At 36.1% G+C, this 24,141-nt stretch overlaps 4 protein-coding genes across 9 annotated transcripts in view; 3 read left to right on the top strand and 1 right to left on the bottom strand.

Moving 5' to 3' along the window:
• The window catches only part of LOC105209748 (dual specificity calcium/calmodulin-dependent 3',5'-cyclic nucleotide phosphodiesterase 1), a 161,142-nt gene that overhangs the window by 117,144 nt on the left and 19,857 nt on the right, over positions 1-24,141 (top strand). For 3 of the 6 annotated variants that reach the window (XM_054227741.1, XM_029038591.2, XM_054227742.1), the window contains 4 exons: positions 9,039-9,314; positions 10,858-11,560; positions 11,698-11,811; positions 15,761-16,387. In XM_054227741.1, coding sequence (XP_054083716.1) covers positions 9,039-9,314; positions 10,858-11,560; positions 11,698-11,811; positions 15,761-16,387 — 1,720 coding nt within the window. Of the gene's footprint in view, positions 1-9,038; positions 9,315-10,857; positions 11,561-11,697; positions 11,812-13,008; positions 13,084-15,760; positions 16,388-24,141 lie in introns of all 6 variants that reach the window. The other 3 variants (XM_029038592.2, XM_029038593.2, XM_011180328.3) reach the window with 3 other exon arrangements.
• Positions 5,052-5,545, top strand: LOC105209745 (serine protease inhibitor Kazal-type 2-like). The gene has a single exon (XM_011180325.3). It carries the CDS (start codon positions 5,190-5,192, stop codon positions 5,445-5,447), a length of 258 nt encoding a protein of 85 aa, XP_011178627.2. The 5' UTR covers positions 5,052-5,189; the 3' UTR covers positions 5,448-5,545.
• Positions 7,128-7,784, bottom strand: LOC105209744 (ovomucoid-like). The gene has a single exon (XM_011180324.3). It carries the CDS (start codon positions 7,764-7,766, stop codon positions 7,185-7,187), a length of 582 nt encoding a protein of 193 aa, XP_011178626.2. The 5' UTR covers positions 7,767-7,784; the 3' UTR covers positions 7,128-7,184.
• LOC105209743 (polycomb protein esc) lies at positions 17,573-19,607 on the top strand. Its single transcript, XM_011180323.3, has 4 exons — positions 17,573-17,896; positions 17,963-18,084; positions 18,159-18,330; positions 18,398-19,607. The coding sequence occupies exons 1-4, from the start codon at positions 17,822-17,824 to the stop codon at positions 19,313-19,315; spliced, it is 1,287 nt and encodes a 428-aa protein (XP_011178625.1). The 5' UTR covers positions 17,573-17,821; the 3' UTR covers positions 19,316-19,607.

The following is a 24,141-nucleotide window of genomic DNA, read 5'->3' on the forward strand; positions in this document are numbered from 1 at the left end:
ATTACTTTTTACTTGATTACTTTTTCATTACATTTTAATTGAACTACTTTTTAATTGATTACTCTTCCATTACTTCTGAATTAAACACATTTAAATAACACTTTACATTTACTTTTTCCGATTAAATGTAAGTTATTGGTACTTCAGTGCTACTTCTAACTGATTCCGCTTTCCTCTGCATTTCCTCAGCGTGTTTTCTTCTTGCTTCCTGGATTTTACAAGGTTGACAGTTTATTGCAGCACATTTTGAAATCAAGAAAGCAAAAATCACGAGAAAAAGCACGAATTGTGCGGCAAATCTCATTGTAAGCTTTACCGCGTGAATTTATTGAATGTAGACTCTTGTAAGATTGGATTACAACTGACTTATAATCTAAACGCTATTATTAAATATCTCAGTAGATATGAATTCAAAAAGCTAAATTGGTTAATCAGTGTACAATACTTCCATTATTAGGGAACTGAATTCAACAAAAGCTAGAAAATCATCATCGTACTCTGATCTGACTATAGATATACAACATTATTTATGAGTATATAAATATATATTTATGAATTATGCTTTTTTAAGTTCTAAATATGAAGAGCCTTCACTCATTTGAATAGAAAACTATTTCCACTGTCGACAGTTGAGTATTTTCCCACTACAACCCAAGTTTTCTCATTAAACTTATCATAAATTAATATTTATCTAAGTAAAACTGCTAGTATTTATAAGCAATACTCATTCAATATTTAAGCGTAAATATTTTCGCATTCTCAGCCCTACAGCCCTTTACGCTCTAGTGTGAATTCATTGAAAGAATAAACATTCTAGACGTTGCCTTTATTTTTATTGCTGTTTTAATTATACTTCCTCTCTATTTCCTTTTTTTCGTATCGTCAATTCCCACAATTTGCATACTTAATTAGAGACTCTTGAACCCCCCACGGCGCATAAATATTCGATACAAAACTAAGTGGCGTCAAGTGGCATTCGGTGTGGCATAAGTGTTGTTGTTGTTGTTGTTGCTTGTTTACAACTACTATGTACCCCTTGTGTTGACACTTTGAAGAGAAAAAGCGTAATTCATCAGAAGGTGCAAATAATAAAAGCACACAAGTTTACCAACAATTTTATGTAATCGGTACACAGCACCGCCGGAACACAGAAGTTCGGTACTATACCACAAAGTTTACTTTAACCAAATGTAAATATAAATATTCATATTGTAGGTAAATTTAAATTCATTTCGAGTGTTTTTAGTACTTAAACTTTAGAATATGCATTTGAAAGCAGCTGCTCTTTAGTTATTAAATATTTGTTTAGTATGAGTCACTGCTTTATTAGCACTAACTTTTCAGCCTTATGCTTAGCTGCTAACTCTAATTAGAACTTATAGCGCTTGCTAGAAAAAGCTTTGCGAAATTCTAGAAACTTTGCTAGAAAAGCTTCGAGCTTTAGGCCAGTTGTTATGAGCTTTTTGCATAAAGCTTTAGAAATTGTGCAAGCTTTTGTGATTACATATGCAAATTAGAACGGCAAATAAGTGACTTGTTAATTTGAATAGTAAGCGTTCTATGACATTAATCTTACTTTAATTATTAACTAAACTTATTATATAAAATTAAAAGGTTAAATATAAAAATATTACTAAATTATAAACAACGAGGCTCATATCATGGAATCGCGTGATTTTTCACATTAAACCAAAATTGTTCAGACATTTATTTAACTAGAAGCTTCAGTGACTTTTATGTGTGTTTTGAAACGAAACTATTTTATTGCTGAGATGCTAGTTCACACAGAACAGATTAAATATTGAGAGATTAACAAAGAGCAACAACATATTTACATCAGGTGAAATACAACTGAATTCCTAGAAACCTTAGTAATAACTAGTTTTTCTACAAGGAAAGCTTCAGAAGTACTTAATTCGATTTTTACATTCAGATTGTAAAATCGACAGTACTACTGTGAGCTTTCACGAAATTTTTGAGGAACCGAAGTTACGAATTTAATAACGTAGGCTTCTATAATATTATATATTTCATAGAGTTAGACAAAATATAAAAGACCAATAAACGAGGAAAAATATAGAGGGCTATTAAATCAATTTGAAAATTTTAAATCTGGAAAAACTTAGAGCTTCGCAAATCCTATTATGAAGCAGATATGAAAAACGTTTTTAAAATTGGGATCAGCTAAAGAATAGTCTCTATTTGGAAATAGACATTTTTTTATTTAAATTTTTTTCTAAATATTTTCCCACTTTCACCTAGATTTGTGCAACCGCCCTCGTATGCTATTATAAAATGAAATTAAAATCGAAATAATAAATAATAAAAGTTGCATCTGAGCTTTTGTCTATTGACTATAGATCATCAATTCGTGCGGCTACGGCTAAACTAGGAAACCCTATAAATACACACACCAAACATGAATATTTTCACAGTTCAAGAAAAGCGTAAGCAGTTGAAACCTACAACACACACTTCGTGTCATTTTAAATATTACAAGTAAACGAAAGTTTCGCGTTTGCAATGCAGTTACTGAACATATTTGTTGTGCTCTGCCTGGCGCTGGCGATGTGCTTCACAGCAACGAACGGACAAGGCTGCCCCTGTCCATACAACTACGCTCCAGTCTGCGGCAGTGATGGCAATACCTATGGCAACGACTGCGATTTCAAGTGTCATCAAGGAACTAATGCTAGATTGAGAAAAGCACACGATGGACCATGCTAAAATTTTCTCGATTCAATACGGATTTGATTTATGATTACTCAAATGTAATGCTGTTGTAATTAAATAAAAATAAAAGAAAATATGTGATCGGTTAGGTCACTCAACTATTTAGAATGCTATTTTAAACGCTTGGTGTTCAAGTCTACTATAAACTACGAAACTGTTTATGTGTATATATTTGTAATTTAAAGTGTATAATTAGCTGATTAGAAGGCAGTCGTATTTAATTACAAGTGGAACTACTTAATGCCAATAGTTACTATGTTAAAAGTACTAAGTAGCCTTCAACTCTAAAAGCATTTATATGCAAGAAAGTGCCACTTAATTAGTGTTTCTTTCTGCACAATTAAAAAATCCGGTAATTGTGTAATTAAATTACTGTAATTAATTAGTATTTCATAGTAATGCTTGCGTTATAATTAATGTGCTACACATGGCAGCCAATGAATTTTTTATTATTCTAAATGATAAGTAAATTCGTCTTTGCATTATCTTTATATTTCAAAATTAGCCAAAAAAACATCGAACGCGTGCAGATAATCTCGATTGCTCTATGCAATTAAGGTGAGCTTTTGATCATCCAATTTTTGAGATGAATATGCAATGTCTGCATACAAATACCAGCGTCGCACTAAAATACTTTCATTCTTCGTAGCAAAGCACAGAAGTGGGATCGTATAACAATAAATAGTACCATTTTCAATTAAATTATACAAATTCAGAGTGCACACCATGAAATTGTTCAACTTAACCGCTTTGCTCCTGCTGGCGTTGATGCTCTTCTTCACAGCATCGCAGGTAGAAGCAGCTCACTGCATCTGTCCGCACAGCTACTTGCCGTTGTGTGGAAGCGACGGGCACACATACTCCAACGATTGTCTTTTCGAGTGCCATCAGAAGGCCAGCGCCGGACTGACATTGGCACATAAAGGACCGTGTTAATCATATATTTGTGTGATGATTTCTATTTTGTTGATAATAAATACATGTCTGAGATCTTCTTTTGTGTCATCTAAGTTCTTTTGAATTACTTTCGTCATTATTATTATGTTTATGAAAATTGTATTTAATCACAAAGAATTATGGGGTCAGCAGGTCAAGTTCAAAGTGATAAACACTGGTTTTCTAAGCTTTATTTTCTGAGCTCAGCAATCATAAACACAACATGTGTGCGACTGATAACCAAAATTGATTATATATAATACAAACAATTAAAACTAGGGTTAATGTTCATTAAAGCAAGACTCTCAAGGAGTATAAGTCTTCACATGAGAGTAGATAGATGATGATGATGATAAGGAAAGCACCACGACGAGTGGTCTATTGTGCCCTCTCCAAGTATACAGCGACTCCATTAGTTCCAGTACCCTGACAAATTCCATGATGGTACTTGGATTAAGGGAGACGATGCGCCCCTCTGTTGGGATGGTATATCCCAAAATTTTGCAACACATTCCAGTAGTATGTGTAGTGGAGTTTCATCCTCCATGTTACAGGTGGCGTCCGGCTGAGTACCGACTAAGCCCCTGCACCGCGACAAGATGCCTGCCATTAGCAGGAGCAAATGAGAGAGAGTATGAGTGCAATCCGAGTGAAAGTGAAAATAAAAAAAATGTGGAGTTTGTAAAGTAAAATCGAAATTCAGTACACCAAATATACCAACAAACGGATTGAAAGTGAATTTGCTTGAATTTCTCTCGGCAGTGAATTACAGGCTCTGCCTAAATATAAATATAACCTCAAACATTTGAAAAAATATAATTAGTTTCATACAAAAATAGAAGGTTCTTTAATACTGAAATTTATATTTAATATATTTTCGCTTTAAAAACCGCATAGCTGTTACTCAACCTCTAAAAACAATAATAGAAGTAATCTCGCGAATAACATGTTTTGGAGGTTGAGTGTTTTCCTGGTACTTTGCTCATATGCTTGTGGTACCCACTAAATTTGTACAATTGTTCAATTATATAATCATTCAGACATAAATATTGACTCTCTTTTTCTTATTTGCATAAGTTGCTTAAGAGCTCAGCCCACTCAGTTAGTTTTGAATAACATTTCGGCGAATAAAAAATATATATATGGTATACCTATTAATAAATATTAAGCCTGTATGTTTCAGTCGAAAAATCACTTTTTCACTATCTGCCGAAAGCTAATTAAAAAGATGAGGCTTTCAGCTTAGCTAAGTGTTCTACATATACATAATACTAGTACTAATTCATTTCGTTGACCGACACTCAACTCCCAAACATTATTTATTCAAGAGATAAGAACTCAGCACAGCTGTTTCTGTTTTAGTTTTTATCTATAAAACACTTTGCCACACAAGCCACGCAATTCAGTTGTCTACCGAAAGCAATTGCGCGTACAACCCTACGGAGGGAACCACGAGTTTAGACCAAAACCACTAACTAACGCATAATTCAGTATAACAGAAATAAAAACATTGAAACAAAATGAAATTTATGTGCTACATTGCGTCTTTCCTGCTGGGCATCATGCTGCTTGCCGCCCTAACCGAAGCTGCGCCCAGCGAAGTTGACTCCGATTACGAGGAGGCACCCGTCTGCTTGTGTGCACGCAACTTTGAGCCCGTCTGCGCCGCTAATCTGGTAACCTATGCGAATCGTTGTCTCTACGATTGTGTGCGTCGCGATGAGGAGCGCCGAGGACGCAGTTTGGAGTTCTTGCGCGAGGGTCCGTGTGAGGAGTGATGAATTTAATGCGAACTTTCTTGTTTATACCAAGTAAAAGTGTTGACTATTTTATGCGAACAATAAATGTGATAAATTAAAGATTGTGAGAAATATGATTTTTTGTTTATTTTTATGAAAATTACGCATTGTTGTTCAGTTTAGTAAGTGTTTAGGTATTACTTTGATAAAATATATAGACGTAAATGTGTATTATCAGTTGCAGATTAAAAGTGTTCTCATTTGGCATATCAGTCAGCGCAGCGATAACACTTCACTATACCGACTAAGCGCATTAATAAAAACGCCAATAATAACAAAGTTGCGGCTGAAATTAATCATACAGAAAGGTTGTATATATACAGTAGTCACCCTTTTAGGTTAGTATATACTATATAGTACATATAAAAGCAAAAGTTTTATAATGGTATCAAAAAAAAAGGTCTAGATGTATCAGAATATCGTTAAATATGTATACGAGACTGTTCTATCATTCTAGTAAGTCCGCAACTAATATTTATAGCAATTCTATACTTACATTAATAAATTTTTGTTGACTGGCGTAGACACCGCCACTGTTATAGCCGAGTCCACAACAGCGCGCCACGCATCTCTTCTTTTGGCAGTTTGGCGCCAATTGGTAATACCAAGTGAAGACGGGTCCTTCTCCACCTGGTCCTTCCATCCGAGTGGAGGCCTCCCTCTTCCTCGGCTTCCACCACCGGGTACTGCATCGAACACTTTCAGAGCTGGAGCACTATCGTCAGTATGAACAACATGACCTAGCCAGCGTAGCCGCTGTCTTTTTATTCGCTGGACTATGACTATGTCGTCGAACAACACATACAGCTCATCATTCCATCGTCTGCGGTATTCGCCGTTGCCAATGTTTAAGGAACCATAAATCTTCGGCAAAACCTTTCTCTCGAAAACTCCTAGTGCCGTCTCATTGGATGTTGACACCGTCCACGCTTCTGCACCATAAAGTAGGACGGGAATGATGAGGGACTTGTAGAATTTGATTTTTGTTCGTCGAGAGAGGACTTTACTTTTCAATTGTCTACTCAGTCCATAGTAGCACCTGTTGGCAAAAGTGATTCTGCGTTGGATTTCAACATTACATACAAACATAGTTCACTAAAATTAGAGATGAGCACTGACCATGAGCACAACTTTGGAAACCCTACATCTCCAGTGAAAAATTAGAATATATCCTATAAGAAGAAGAATTTTTCTTGTATGAAGATCGGGAGTGTAATTATATTAAATATTCCTAAACGAATTACGCGTTTGATTCTAAAATGTGAGCCTAAAAACATAGTAACTAGATATTCTTCAAGAGAGTAAGTTCTTTCTCTCTCTCTCTCTTCTCTCTCCAAAAATGAATTATCAATCATAATTAGTTTTGTAGACTTTTTAATGTAATCTCATATTGGTATTAGAGATTAATTATACTGATTTATTTATATTATTTTTCGACTTTAGATAAAAAATTTAAAGAGTCATGAATCAAATTTATATCAGACCAGATCAAAATGAAAGCCCTTTCCACACTATTGAAAGATTTCTGTATATAATTTTTGCTGATTATGTTTTCATGCATCACAACAATTGTTGAATAATTGTTCCAAACCCTCGTTTGTTATTTCTGTGACACATTTTCGCTTTAAGAAAAACCAAAAAAAAAATCCAACACCAAAAATGCTTTCTTTAACATATTTTATTCATCAAACTGCTGTAAACTTTTAACATTCAGCATCAAAACTCACACACGCCCTGGCGCAGGATTGTCAGCACCTTACCGACACGAGCCAGAATGGAGCGCTTGCATTCGAAGAGACAGCGATTGTTGTAGGTGCGATTGTCTGAGCCGCAAACCGGTACTAAGCTGCGATCGCAGATGCACGACTCCAGGTCCTTATCCTCCTCAGCCACGGCTGCCACAAGTGGTGCAGCAGCGACCACATGCTTCCTACGCAGCGGCTCGCCCGCACAAACACCCGAGCGCACCAGCTCCAGACTGCGGCCCATGGCGCTCAACTTCTTGCGCGCACACTCATACATGCAGCGATTGCTATAGGTTTTCGAATCGGAGCCGCAGACTGGCGAATACTGACGGCCACAAATGCAATCACCATCGGTGGCGTTGATAGGTGCCGCCTCGGCGCCAAAGCTGGCGTACGCCTGATAGATGCCGCAGCACAACAACAACAGCAGGCTAATAGAAAACTTCATTGAAATGTGCATTTTGCACCAATTTATTGGAGAAAAATCTTTATTTGATTGGAAAAATACGTGTAAATTCGCGAATTTGCTGGAATAAACTGAAATGCTCTTCATAAGTTAGATTTTAAAGGCTGACAAGAATGGTTTGCCTGCACGAGCGTGCTACCGTTATTATCAGTGCCAACGCTGATAACTTAATGGGTGTGTATTGTGTTTTGGAAAGCGGAAAAATTAGTTATTTTATGTAAACTGTAATTTCGAATTCAATATAAGAAGGGTAGAGTGCAAGGAAACGGTATAAAATTACTTTATAAATTTACTTGGGATTGTACGAAGTTAGATCGTTTATAAAAAATCCATTTTTTATTGCAAATAAATGTAATAATCTTAGATCTGACTAAATTTATATACCATATACTTTATGAGTTACCCTTTATTTTTGCCCGCAGAACTCGCCAAACAAAAAGTAATCTTTTGGCGACTAATCAGCACTTGAAGAGTATTTAGTCGTCAATGTTCGCAAATCAAAATGAACGTCATGAAAACCCACGATATGTATGTCCATGTATAAAAACTGATTGAAATATTTATAATTTTGTGGGAAATTTTTAATTTGTGCTTACGTTAAGTCTGCGTGGACTCGGTAATCACTTATTTACTTTAACTCACATCACTTCTACCTTTGAAAGCCTATGAGGGTCATATAATTAAAGAGCAATTCTTCAGAATGTATGCCAAATATTGTGTAAATCTGAGCTAACCAAAATCAGCGCCAAAATGGCTACTGTGTCTTCCGTGATTTCCAGCGCCTACGTGAGTGTCATTTGAGCAGCAGAAATTTATGTTCCACACGCGCAACGCTTACGAATTCTAGCAATGAAATGAAACAAATCCCAATTGGAAATAATTTAGAGACTTTAAGATTTTGATTTTCTAAGTTTTCGAAATTTGAAAAATACTTGAATTTTGGTTTTCTAAGTTTTCGAAATTTGAAAAATACTTGAATTTTGGTTTTCAAAGTTTTCGAAATTTGAAAAATATTAGGATTTTTGTTTTCTAAGTTTTCGAAATTTGGAAAATATTTTGATTTTGTTTTTCTAAGTTTTCGAAATTTTAAAAAAATATTTTAATTTTAGTTTTCGAAGTTTTCGAAATTTTCGACATTTTAAAAATAATTGGATTTTGGTTTTCAAAGTTTTCGAAATTTGAAAATAATTTAAAATTTGGTTTTCTAAGTTTTCTAAATTTGGAAATTATTTATGGACTTTTAATATGGATTTTCGAAATTTTCCTTGATATTCGAAATCGAAAAAATATTAATATTTTTCCAAAATCATTATTGCCATAAAAATTTATTTCAAATTTTTTCTCTTGTCTATTTTCCAGTGGCCAGCACACCGGAGAGTTTGCCGAAGCGTGAACGTGACGAAATACCCACCGTTGGCGCTACACCAGCGATTGGCTCAACAAGTGGCAGTGTAATCGGCGACAGACGCTCAAAGCCAGACAGTCCCACTGGCAGCAGTTCGACAGGACTAATAAGCAGCGGCACAGGTGCGGGTGGCCTATACACAAGTGAGGAAATAAACAGTACCACAACAACAACAGCGAGTGGCACAAGCAGCACAGTTGAGAGCGTGACCATCAATGGTCAAATTGGAAGTGAGTGCACTGATTTTTGAATATCGCCTGCATGTAATTTATCAAATAATAAATTTAGTAATTTTTAAAGATATTGATAGGCCCCCTTTGACTCACACTTATGAGTTTCTGCTCCGTTTTTCTCTGTAACCCTCATTGAACTAAACTACCTGCTATGCTATGGCGTATACGCAACGCTCTCGGCCACCAAAATTCCCCTCAAGCACACAATTCAAAAAGCAAGTATATCCACCAAACACCCAAGCATCGAAAGGCATTACAATAAATCTCCTCTGCGTTAACGCCAACAAATACGCAGTAAAAGTCTGAGAATAAATAATAAAAAAAGAATCCAAGCCGTAATGTAAACAGAGCCGCCCACATTAGGCGTTCTTGTAATTTGGCGGCGCGTAAGTGATTTTGTGCATTGATGTATGCATGCACGCACACATGCACAGGCAAACAAATAAACAATCGCATTTACTCACGGTTTTAAGAGGAGTTAACGGCAAAACAATAAAGACAAAGTGCAAAGGGAAATGTTTGATTTGTGTGCACTGCTCTCAAAGGGCCATCGAGCCAGCATTTGCATTACATGATTTTAGGCGGACCGGCGCTCATGTCGGTACGTTGATTTTGATTGAGTTGGGTTAGACAATTTGTAGCGCAGAATATTTGCTGAAATGAAGTAGCATAGAAGAATCGACCGAAAAGCGGTCAGTTATTTTATTCGAAAAATTTCATTTGCTTCTCTTACTGACACCTTAGAAGAGGTTAAGGTACGAGAACACCACTGAGTTGAGTGAAATACAAACAAATTTCAATTTCGCGAGTTTCGAAAGTTCCTTTATCAATTTTTTTTTTTATGAAATGAAAATGAATTCCGTTATTTTTTGAACACAACTCGTAGTTGATACATTGTGAAGTCAAAATCACCAAAGGTATGACTCTAGAGACCCTGCTGTATCGACGAAGCACCTATATCCTATCAAAATTATGTTGAAGCGACCAAGACTGACTCTCTTATTTGCGTTCTCAACTTGATGCCTCCTTTAACACTTAGCTTTAAGCGCTCAGTAGACAATTTCAAGGTTTCTGCTATGTGTGTGCTCCAAAACGGAACACCCTTTACAAAGGACGAGACTATCCTACCATTAAGGAAAAAATAAATATTCACTTGCTTGCATATTTATTTTCATGCTTCGTTATGTTCAAAGGCCGTGGCATGGCTTGAGGTGTTTATCCCCGGTTTTCCGGCTGCTCAAGCAAGCAAGTGACTTGGGTTGTGCAATTTAAATGTGCATAAACATATTATGGTTACTTTACGAATTCAAGTAAATATTTACGGTAAAAAAGTAATGAGTGTGTGCTGCAGTTCCCACGCTAAAGCTTTAAGTTAAAGAGTTTTTTGAGTGAAAGCTTTAAGCTTTCCAATGCCTTATATGTTTACACATTCAATGCCAAACAAATATTTTTGAAATTTTTTATTTTGTATTCAAAATAGCTGTATTTACATGCCATCTCAAATATTGCTCAATAACGATATTGTTCTGTCATCTCACAGGGCACGGCTCTCTCACAATTGTACGACGTTCGAATAGCCGCAAGAGCTTCATACAGCTGGATGCACAGCAGCAAGGTGTACTCACATCGCCATCAACAGCTGCCACAACACCTATAGGTGGTGCAACGCAGCAACAGCAACAACAACTACATACACCACAACCATTCGCCGGCACAGCTCCCGATTTCGCTGCGCAACTGCTCAACAGCAGCGATAAGAAGTACCCACAGACATCAAGCAATTACGCTCCAGCAACAAATACAGACAATCGCGCCAACGATACTAGAAGATCTAGTAATAGCGAGCGACAAATCGAAGGGGAACCAAATTTTACTGCGCACAACACACCAAACGTTCCAGCCATTGGAAACCGCCAACAGCGTAACAATTTTATAGCAACGCCAGAAGTCGCGACCGGCACCGGCAACGCCGCTGCAGACAGCAGCAACAGCAATAACGCCGCCTCGGCCGCCACTAATAGCACAAGCAATAAGCTCAACAGCGCCGCCAATAGCAGCAGCCTAGCCACCGCCGCCAACAAAATGCAAGCAGCAGCAGCCGCACCGGGTTCACCGAGCGCCGAAACTAATATCGCGGTCGTACGAGAGAGTGGCGATGATAAGTGCGCGACGAGCCTAGATTTGGCCACGGAAAACTTACCAGCCGTCGATACACCGGACGCATGCGATAAAGCGGCTGTGAGGTGAGTAAGCAAACGGGAGATGTAAGGGTCAGTTAATGATCGGGTCTATAGTGTTAGATCTTATATATATGTATAGATAATCTAAATTCTTAAAAACTTAAGTCGAAACTAATTAAATATTTTTTCTATTCTGACAGATTACGCTGCTTATTGCACTTGTTAAACACTGGCGATATTTCGAACGACGTTTTGCAGCGCAATCTTCATTATGCGGCACGCGTGCTCGAAGCCGTCTTCCTCGACGAGTCCAAGTAAGTATTTTGTTGCAAGTTGATTCCCAAAAAAAAGCAGTTCAACTAAAGGCTGGTCACTTGGCCTGAAGTGGACTGCTGTATACCCTCAATTCGATAGTATTTCATACAAAAGCCAGAAGATTGTGATTTAATAGAAATTTAGAGCTAAACTTGATAACCAATATTTGCGAAAATTATGGATCTACATGCAATAGGCTAACTAAAATAATCGACAAAAAACCCGAAAGGAAATTAGTTTCGAAATTTATGCTAATCGGTGTTCATTTCCATACAATTTATGGGTTTAATTACGCAGCTTTATCTACAGTTATTTACTCCAAAAGCGCTACATCCCGACCTCATTGTAATGAGGAGTTTATACTCATAAATCAATACAAAATACCCACGTAGTCAAATTAACGCTAGTAATTTTGATTTTAAAAATCGGAACCGAAATTAAGCTTTCGAAAATTGGTTTTTGTACTTAAAAAGCTCCGCTTTTATCATACATATTTCTGCAGTTTAAGATTGACTGTATGATTTAAAGATTGGCAGGAAATTATTTTGCTACGAAGATCACATCAGTTGAATGGCCATTCAAGCTTTTAGTAGTATAAATAAGCGCAAATTTGATCACATGCTTAAGACGATATTAGTAGGTTGATTTTTTTCCAGCGCGTTTTATATAACCGTTAGGTAATACAAAAATATATTTTATACGAATTAAAGATATTCATATAGATTAATTTATAAACATTTCTATCACTGCGCATACATACTTCACTTTTTGGAACAAACTTCGAACTTTCACTTCATCGTATTTCATTCCTCACTTGTGGTTGTTGTACATCAGCTCATTATATTCAATGTACTATAAGTGTTAATTGTATTTGAGAAATCATGTAGTAAATGTTTTTTTTTCATTTAACTTAAGCTCAGGTGTATTTACAAACCCTCGATAAAGCGTTAGTACAGTTTACTCGAATTAGTAAATAAGAGCTTTCACTGAGTGGTTGAACTTTTGTAATTTAAGTGTGAATTCTTACATTCATTGGTATCTTTTACTAGGTGTCACATATAATTAGTTATATAAACGTGAATGTTTGTACTGTTCTCTCTTATAATATGTTTTTAAATTCTCCATTTACTGCTCAAATTCAATTTCAATAATTTCGCAAATTTTCACCTAAATTTCTCGCCATTTCCAACGTGAAGAAGATCATCTGCTTCAATTGCAAGTTCCAAACTGGGATCTTCTTCCAAAATTAACGCTCAAGCTTCTAGCGCAGAGTAAGTGTCTGTTTACTTTTTACATTCACCTACATACTACAGGCCAAATAGTGTTGCCTAGTACCATCCCAGAATTTTTTTCTTTGTTTCTTGTATAGTATTTATAAAAGTATGTATATTTTGTACGTTTATTTATTTATACCATAATTGGCACTTCTACAATCACTGATATGTTACCATATATGAAAGCCTTTAAGTGTTCTTCTTTGGCTCATAACCTCAAGGATATGTGTAAAACTATCTTAGTCAACTATAGTTAAAGGACTAATTAAGTGTACATAGATACTACATATACTAGTTGTCTATGCTCATTAGCTCATTTGCTTGATTTTTTTCAACTTTTGTGCTCTCTCATTTTGCGTGCATTTCTCACTCATTTTGGAACTTCATGGCCGCTCATTCTCATACGTACATCATATGATAAACAGTAATTACCGTTAGTGATTAATTAAAATAAAATAAAAAATTTAAGTGAAATTTGTTGGAGATATCGGCGTAGATACTAATTGAGTGTCAATTATAGTTTATTATAAAAAATAATTGTTTAAGATAATTACAAAAATTTAAAAAATTTTAAGAGAAATTAGAAATTAATAATAAAAAAAATTAAAATATTTTATTTAAAAATTTCCAACAAATCCCTCACTTAAAATTTTATGTCCTAGAATGCCTGTCTGCTCTAGTTATACAACAAAATTAACAAACGTCTATTAGTGCAACTCTCCCGAGTGTGTTTAGCCACTCTCAGTCCCACTCATTTATTTTTATAGCTATTTATTTCCAACTCTCTCAGTCAATGCCATGAAATGTCAGTTGAATTTATCGTTTTTATGCGCTCTGCCCATTATTTCTTTGTGTAAATTTATGTGTTTTTGTATGTGCATTATATATAGAAACTTTGTAGAGTTCTGTCAAAACTGCACAAAACTCAAATAAATCTCAACTCAGTTGTGAAATGCGCAAATCAATGAGAAGTGTCGTACAAGTGACATTCATGACAATTGGCAGTGACCTCAGGCGGTTTTGACAAAGTTCTAGCTGTCAAATAAAGTTGCGATTTTATAAATTGAATTACACAACAACTGGCAATCACTGGCCACTTAAAGGCACTCAATTTTATTAAATGTGATTTTCCGATTACAACTCTTTTTTTGCAAATATTTCTAGAAAAATTTTTCTACTTTTTCGTGTTGCATAGCATAGTCATACATACATACGTATATGGTTAGCTAATCAATTTAGCTAGTTACTTGCTCGGTTGTTAGTAGTACAGGCACCCTCTCCAAGTGTGCACGTTTCTCGAAAGAGCAGAAAGTTTTAACATAGCATAGCATAGCTTTAGTACTTACTTTAATATATATATATAAGTAAATGCTACGAAAATGAAATTCAACAAAAGAATCTATCGTTGGAAATCTTACAATAGTATATACTATTCTCCTCTATACTTTTCTGTGAACTACCTGTTACCCTACGCTGGTAGCATGCCCCAGTTTTCACCTTGTTTATTCATCCTACTTAATAAACATAAGCTGCTCCATACTACTCTTTATGCGGCAGACATGTCTTTACATACTCTTTCTCTCCCGCTCGATCCGCTCTCTAGAAACTAAAAAATGTGTTCTGTACTCGAGACTTTTCTATACTTTAGGTCCAACTTATTTCCACATCCGTATCCACATACTCGTAATGTGTCATCCTCGTGAACATACTCGTACATTAGCATACCGTTCATAAACACATATATTACTCGTCTGTACATATATCTTATATTCATCTCTCTCATCTATAAATACTATGTAAATCTATGTCAGCTTTACATGCCTTATTGTTCCCATTATTGTTTGTTGAATGAGCGCGTAGGAAATGTTAAGCAAACAAAATGTGGAGACGAGAATGTAGGCATACTATATACTACATATATATTAAGAGCAAATATTTGGACAGGTATGGTAATGTGAATATACGTCGTAGTACACAGGAATTAAATTTTCGTTAGAGATTGAATTAGAGGTAGAGATAAAAATAGAGGCTTTCTAATGAGAAGGCTTCCAGAAATCATTAATATTATATTTAAGGCAGTCTTCGTATTAATTTAGTCTAAAAGCTACCAAATGAAGAAATCGTTTAACGATTTATTCCAAATGAGCTCATAGATATTTGAAAATTAATTAAATTACGCTAATTGCTTACCAAGATGATGTTAAAAGCCGCTTTAATCCAATTAGACGAGACTTTATTGAAAGTATTTATCGTGTCGCGAGAAAAGGGAAGATTTAATATGTTAGATTTATATGTAGATTATTAAGAGAATTACTAATAGTATGACAAGAGTTAAAGTTGACGTCCGTATTTAACGTTTCGCTAACATTCTCTCTCCTCAAAACCCCAGCGTATATGATCAACTATTTTGTTTTTCCTTATTTTATATTAAAAAACCATTAATTGAATTTCTTTTCTCTCTTTCTGCGCTCTCTTTGAATAAACACAAATATATTGAAAAACTAAAAAAAAATTCTCTGCGAAATTTTTACTCATTTCTACTATCGAAACGGGCAACTGCTGTCCCTAACTTGCGCTCTGTGTGTGTTGCTGTTGCTATTACTCACTGCACACTGCTGAAATTCGCGTCAAAAACCAAACGATTTCAATACATAACTGTACTGTGTACCGGCAGCAGTCAGGAGGCGCATAAAGGCTGCGCTGGCAATTGTTGTAGCCAAAGCAGCCACCAACAAAAGCACAGTTGCGCTGGTGGCGTTTGTGCTGAGGATAGTAGTGGTGGTGGTCACGGCAATCAGGATAATAACAATTTGTGCAATAGTTGTTGTTCACGCTCTGTCGACCAACAACAGCAACAACAAAGCAATGCATTTGACAATCAAACCAGCATCGACAGTCGCACCAAAGGTGTCACATTAGCACCGCAAACGCACAGCGGACCCACCGGACCGCCGGACACGATTTTGGAAGCAGACGCCGAAACAGAAGCAGCAGCCGAACAGGAAGCGGAAGCAGCAGCAGCGGAAACAGCGACGACGACGACGACAGCAACAGCTGCCAGTGAAGCAGCTGTAGACGATGGCACAAAAGCTGCAGAGGCGGAGACGGAGGCGACCACCAGCGCGACTACGGTTAGCATTGCGGAGTGTGATAAGAGCGATAAGCGCGTTAGTGACGGCGGTGATAAACAGAGTGTCGGCAGCAGCAGTAGTAGCAGTAGTAGTAATAAAGCAACCACGCAGAGGCAAAGGCGCCTGCGCACACCGGTCTGGGCGAGGTCCATGTCGACGACGAATAAAACGTACATAAGCTCCAAACAATTTATGAACTTTTTATGAAACATTGTTGTTGACACTAATTTTAATGGCTTTCGTTGTTTTAAACTAATTTGTATATTTACCGAATTGTGTTCAATAGCCGATTTCGTAGATTTAACGAGTTTTCTTTAACGAATAACCAAGAAACCCAGTTTTGTTCGTTTAGTTTACGCAATTTGAAGACACACTGCCAAATTAACCGTTTAAGCAAACTATACTCTAAAACCGTTACAACAACAACAAACACCATAAAACATAATTCTGTAAAATACTGCATTGGTCTCTTTGTCGCAACAGCTCTGCGTCCCTGTCTAACTCTTACATATCTCTGTGTACGTCCTCTTCTTTAAGAACTCTACTCTATTTTCTCCTATCTATCTGTACAACTGTCTTACACTTTTCATTCTATGTATACGACTTTCTTCTGCAAAGCTTCTCTAACATTTAACACTTTTCCTCGAGAGTTATTGTTATTCTTGCACTGTTTCTTAGGCATTTAAGGCTTCTCTAAGAACCTAAAGCATGTTTTACTGCAGTACTATATACGTAATGTTTTCAGAATTCATTTTAGCTTAACGTATTTTTCGAAGATTTGAAAGTTGTTTGTACAAGTCCTATTGCATGCTCATAAACTAAGAATGTGTGTGTTTTTTATTATTTGTGTTGTTTAAAAAAGTTATTCTTATTGACCTCTTGGAATTCTTTGAATCATCGCAGAGGGAAGAAATTAAAAAAATCGCCCGAAATATAGGCTCGTCATGATTTTCGAAATGGACGCGGCTCTATATAAGAAGTGTATTTTAACTTTGATATAGTCGACTCAGAGCGGATACTTTCAAATTTTCGACTTTTTAATTTAAAATCAAAGCTCTTGTATATTAGACAGATAATTTCAAGATAGCCTTCATTCTGACATTATATTTGCATACTTTTTATTTCTACAATTAAAAATTATTAATATTTTAATTCATCTGAATACCCCTGTTCGTTCCTAGAACAATTTTAAATTAAAAATAATTTAGACTTCTTTTTTAATATATTTTTTTCATTAAATATACCTTCAGTTTCGAGTATAAGAAATTTCTACAGATATTAAGAAAAATAATTTAAATTAAAATAATAAAAACATTTTTTTTTTTTAAATCATGTGCCGAAACATTTTATTATTCGCTCAGCGTGCAAATTTTGTTCAAAATTATTATTCGCTCAGCGTGCAACCCTGCACAGTCAGAGCGCGCAGTGAACACAGTCGTGTGCGCACAGCTGACGTTGATATTTGACAGCTAAAAGTTGCCGCCAAAATACAAACAAATTAGCACCGGTCAACAATTGGAAAACGCGTGTAATTCTTTAACTTGAAAATAAATAAATGATTACGCTATAAAATTAGTTTTAATTTGTTATTTATTACAAGCAAAATGTCTAAAGTGAAAAGTGATAAAGTAACATCAAAAGAGAGTGTACATGCCGAGAATAGTGATGATTCGTGTGGTGTAAGTTAATGATTCTTTATAATGCGGAATATTTACTAAAATTGGGTTTTAATTACATTTCCGAAGGATGACACAGCCAGCGTCAGCACCAACAATACTTCGCGCAGTAAATCACCAACCACACGGCGTTCGCGTGGTCACAGACGTAGCAACAAATCGAAAGCACGTAAACCGGCGTATAAATATGAGTAAGCTGCTTTATTTCAAACAAACAAACGCACATACTTATGTGTTTACAACACGTAATTTGAATTTATTGTAGTTATCATGTGAAGGAAAATCATGGACAGGCCATTTTCGGTATTAGTTTCAATCAGTGGTTGGGTAGCGATCAGCCGCTCATCTTCGCCACTGCCGGTAGCAATCGCCTTACCATTTATGAATGTCCACGCCAAGGTGGTATTAAATTGCTCATGTGTTATGCGGATCCGGATGTAAGTTGCATGCATTTATCATTTGTAAACTAACTACAACAAAGTAATCAATCTCCTTCAACTACAGCCAGACGAGGTGTTCTACACATGCGCTTGGACGTACGACATTAAAACATCACTACCCTTGATTGCGACGGCTGGTTACCGTGGTGTGATACGCGTTATTGATGTGCAAAAAAATGAAACTGTTGGCAACTACATTGGCCATGGCCAGGCCATTAACGAACTGAAATATCATCCACGACAGCCGCATCTCTTACTATCTGGCAGTAAGGACCATGCGATACGCCTTTGGAATACACAATCGCATGTGTGCATTGCAATTTTTGGCGGTGTGGAAGGGCATCGCGATGAGGTGCTCTCTATTGATTTTGATTATCGCGGCGAACGCATTATGTCCAGCGGTATGGATCACTCTTTAAAACTGTGGTGTATAAATACAGAGGATTTTAAGGAGAAAATCGAATTTTCACGCACATTCAATCCAAACAAATCACAAAGACCCTTTCCAACAATAATGCAGCACTTCCCAGACTTCTCCACACGCGATATACACCGAAACTATGTGGATTGTGTGCAATGGTTTGGCGATTTCGTGCTCTCCAAGTCATGCGAGAATTCTATAATTTGCTGGAAGCCCGGACAGCTGCATCAAGGTTTGTCGCAACTGAAACCAAATGATCCATCTTGTACGATTATCGCTGAATTTGATTATGATGAATGTGAGATATGGTTTGTGCGTTTCGGTTTCAATCCGTGTCACAAAATAATTGCCTTGGGCAATCAGCATGGCAAAGTGTATGTGTGGGAACTCGATCCCAGTGATCCGGGGCACACAAACACGAGCACACTGAATAATATCAAATGCAATTCGCCAGTGCGGCAAGTAGCATTCTCACGCGATTCCAGTGTGCTCGTCTATGTGTGTGATGACGGTACAGTTTGGCGTTGGAACAAGACCAATATTGTACAAAAGACGCCATAAAGATCTCACAGCAAGGAGTGTTCGTTTTTATACCTTACTTATTATTTAGTATAGTGCGTTTCTGTGGACGCAATTCAGTATGCAAACTAACCAAATCCAAAATGCCAAGTAAAATATACCAAACTAAGTGAAGAGAAAAATGTTGAATAATTTTTTTTTTTGGTACTTTAGTATAGTTTTAGGCTTGAATATAGAAATTAACTGTTTAATATATCTTATATGTGTGTGTACTTAATAATCTCACTAGTTTTTAATAAAAAAAATACGATTCGTTGTGACAAAATATGTTAACATTTTATTTAAAAATTGAATACCGGAAGATGAAGCACTATTCAGCTGAAGGATTTATTGTATATTCTGCTCCGTATACTTTCGATTTCATTAATCTCAATTAATATTTGAACTCTATATATAAAATGAATATTTTTCCCGTTATTTTTGAACACACCTCTTATACAAAAGGATTCCTATACATTGCTGATTTCTTTTATTAATTTTTCCGAGACAAGACAGTTGCTTATGCAGCATCATCTCAACAGTTTTCATTGATCCTTTCCTTTAGTATTGATATAAAATTAACAGAAAGGTATAGAGAAGGTCACCGAACATAAATGAAAAGCTTCTAGTAAAAACGTAAAAATGTGCTTTTTAAGCACTTTAATACGTAATACAGTTAAGTTTCATTTATTGAATTACAACATTTCATGCGAATCCGCGTTTCAGCGAAACAATGTACCAATTAGCCGCCTTTAAGAAGCACGCGTCGTGGCGCACTTACGTCCAACGAGCAAAAATGGACGCCCCCATTACTTTAAGTGTTCAATTTACGAGCGATTGTCTTTTTACATTTTGTCGCAGTTATCCCAATTTCATTATCCTTGACACGTAAAGTCAATAAACAAAATTTTTATGGCATTACTTGACTTTTGGCTTTTAATTTTTTTTTTTGTCCATTCCTCATTGCCAATTTCCGTCTTGTGTTGTATTTGTCGAATTGTTCGCTTGAAAGCGCCGTTGTGCACGCAAACCGGCTATTGGGACCGCAAACGCTCGTGGTTGGCCTTCTTTGGCTTTTGCTGTACGCGGACTGTGTGGTCTCATTTCTCAAGCATATTTATTTAATTTTCATATTTCATTTGAATAATTAAATGCAGTCAGAAATGTGTATGTAACGGTCTGCAGACAACTGATGAGAATTTCTCTCAAATTATTTATTTAATAAAAAAAATTATTTATTTAATAAATTATTTTTAATAAATAATTTTACAAAAATAAATATTTTTTTAAATTTTTATTGTAAATATAATTATTCACTTTTATTTATTTATAAACCGTTATTTTGAGAGCAATTTCAACAGGTACCGTTATATGTAGCAATGCAACTCTGTTAGTTGACAATGTGACGTCTAGTAAATTTAGTAAATAATTCAATACAGTTATTTTTGCTCTCAATACACTTAACTATCCACTCAGCTCCTTCAACGTCGCACTAAAGAATTCTACGCCTCGTGTCTTTTCTGCAAATGGCTATATAAATAAGCTCAATATGTCTGTATGTGTGTGTGTACTTTTAGTGGCTGCTCTTCAGCCTCTCATAGTCAATGGTCCAGTGATGCGTCAAGTGTTATTGTCTTTAAGAGTAAACAGCAAACACACCGATTGCAACAACAACAACAACAACTTGAACATCCTCAACAACAACATGGACAGCAATCATCCAGGCATACAATTCGTACACAACAACAGCAACAACAACGACCTTGCACCGAGTACTATTACAACAATCTAACCAATCACTATGAAATCAAATACAACAACAACAACAACAACAGCAATAACAAAAGCATTGACTATAGGTCAATAGAACTTGAAATGTAAATTGGAATTCCGACGCAAATATTTATTTAAAATAGAATGTGGCAAATTGTTTATTCGTGTAATTGTGTTGATTCGTACACCAGCAACCACCAAAGTAGGCAGCAATGAAAATATTTTCATTGGCAGCAAAGATGAAGTGTTTGTGTGTCTGTGTGTGTGTGTGTGCTGAAGCACTGGCAATAAATGTGCAGTTTGTGTGCTTTTGTTGTTGTTTACACAATTCGACAAAATAAACGGTTAAATCAAACGAAATGACACTCGACATATTCGTGAAATAGAATTTATTCTTTTTTTTGGTAGCAAAACGACTTGTTGGTATTTTTGACACACTGGCGGCCCACCATCAAGACATCGGAATAAAAACTGAAAACGTTTATTGATAGAGACATACCTAGACACATACATACGTGTGCACATGTTCGAAAAAAAATACCTTGTTTCGAAATAAATACTATAAAATAAATACATATGTATGTATGTTAAGTAATCCTCTTCTGCCAACCCCTTACTCCCAGCCATTTTTCTCCATGAAAAAAAAAAATTCCAAAAATATATTATTAGCTCATTTCAATACCAACTTAAAGTTGTCAGAGCGAGTTCAATTCCAGGCAACTCCTCACTTACTGAGTTCGCGATAATTACGCCTTCCAGCGCGCTTGACACACAAGACTCCCAACTGGCTTATTGCACGTCTTTCGTCTTCAACAAATCCGCACTCGTCGCAAATCATGGCGCTCTACAACACATGATGCTCATTGTCGAGCAAATTATCAGTTGAAATGATGCTCAAAGTTCGCCTTTCTTCGAATACGCACGCAGTAATTACAAGTTCCGCAAATTCATACGAGCTTCAAAGGTGCGCACAACACCGGTTGCATGCCGAAGTATACATAGGTGTGTTGATGTATATTTCGATGTGTGCGCACCTGTTCCACCTGCGTTTCACACATACACCCACACATGATTTCACTGATTCAAATGAAATTTCCTGTTTAAGTTTTAAAGCAAGTCCCTGGCTGACAGCTCCCCTGTTGATTGCTAAAGCCGTACAAGAGCACGGTGCCGTGCAAATCTCATCAAGTTTTAATGGAAATTTGACACTCGTCTACTTAATATTAATACAAGGGAAAAACACCCTGCAGAATTTCATTATACGCACTTTGGTAGTCTCTTACGCATTGTTATTGTAGGAGAGACACGGTGTGGGGCTTCAAATGAAAATTTGACGGATTAAATGAAAATTTATTAAAGAAAAATTCTGTTCATTTACAAAAAAAAGCACTGTGTTGTATAAGAAAGAAAAAAAAAAATCAGAAATGAGCTGTCAAAGCCCGAGGATAAGCTTGAAGAGAACTCTTCGGCATGAAGATTCATCGTTAGTGTGTAGTAAAATCTCAACTGCAGTGTATTCGATATAGCCTAGGGGCAAAGGGTATTGATTTTCGAAACTCAATACCGTTATAAGGCACTTTGGTTTGATTTATAACCTTTGCTACGACCTCTATGTGCTCACTGGCTTATTATAATTACGATTCTTATTGTACTGTACAGAGGAAGATAAGAAAATTTAGTTACTTAATTACTTGGAATTATTTAAAGAGACCCATTAAAGAGACATTTCAATAAATAAGTCTTTAACTAACGATTTTTTCACATTTATCGGATAATTAGGGTTATGAGCAGCCGACTTCCGGTAGCTATATAGTAGTCATACGTAGCGCTAATTGTAGCATACGGTATATAATTTGCGAACCAGATGTAAATTGAGCTTTTTAATGAAAGGCATGCACCGACAAGGAAAACTGACACACGCTTTTAATAGAAGTAATTGCATTCATTTCTCACATGCACACATATACACATACAAACGTGGACAGCACTTTTCACCGGCAAATCGAGTAGCACGCATTTTTATTTTCACTGATTTTTTTTTATTTTCACTGATTTCTATTCACGAACACACACAAACGAATTACGAAGTTGAGTGTGAAGATATTTTGTATGAAAATTCAATTTCGCTCGCTGCAAATCCGATTTAATTCAATTCCAACAATTGGTAGCCACTTTCATTGATGTTTTGCCCCAGCAGCGGTTGACCTACGGTATATCGACACAAACACTCCCACTCCTCTGCACAGCAGCAGCCATTGTTATTTGCCATTGTGGATGGACAGCATCCTGCCAATACACAGAATTTACGCATTAAGCAAATCTCGCCATTGTAGAAGCATAATTTTAGGCGCACGTGTGGGCTACACTAGGCTTTTGCTTTTGCTGTGTGTGTAGGCCAGCTTATTGTGAATATTATTATATTTAAATACAAACATACACTCGTATGTCTCTCTCTCAATATTGCACTAGGTTAGTTAATGCCACTCGAGTAGTGCCATCCTTTGTCATGGCAACAACAAACTTTATTAAACTGACACTGCTGCTTGCAAGCATAAATAATTCAATATTCTAGAGGCGATTAGGTATACAACTTGAAGCTGCTTAAATTGAGGGAAAATAAAATAATCACAAATAAAATTAAAAATAGAAAAATATTTTCTTAGTTGGCAGCAAAAACTTGAACTAGAATAAACTTGAAAATTGAGAAATATTGCTCAAAGTTTCAAAGCTAAGCACTTGAAGCAAAATTTTACAAAAAAATTTAAAAATAGTTAAAATCTGAATACTTGTTTATGCGAAATAAATCCGCTTAAAGATTGTTATTCACTTTCAAATTTTGCATTTATAAGAAGATAAGCTTACAAAAATAACTGTTTGCGTTTGTTAGGGTCGTCACCTCGGAAAAAAAAATTTTTAATCAGCGGATATCAATGTTGCCGACACGTTTGCTTAATTAAATTGCGACAGAAAAAACAAAAACTTTGATTAGTAATACCCGCGGGCACTTTTTAAGGCTTGCCTCTTGCTCACTATAATCAGCGGCAGGCCCAACCCAA

The sequence above is a fragment of the Zeugodacus cucurbitae genome, chromosome 3 (assembly GCF_028554725.1).
Source record: "Zeugodacus cucurbitae isolate PBARC_wt_2022May chromosome 3, idZeuCucr1.2, whole genome shotgun sequence".
Lineage (NCBI taxonomy): Eukaryota > Metazoa > Arthropoda > Insecta > Diptera > Tephritidae > Zeugodacus > Zeugodacus cucurbitae.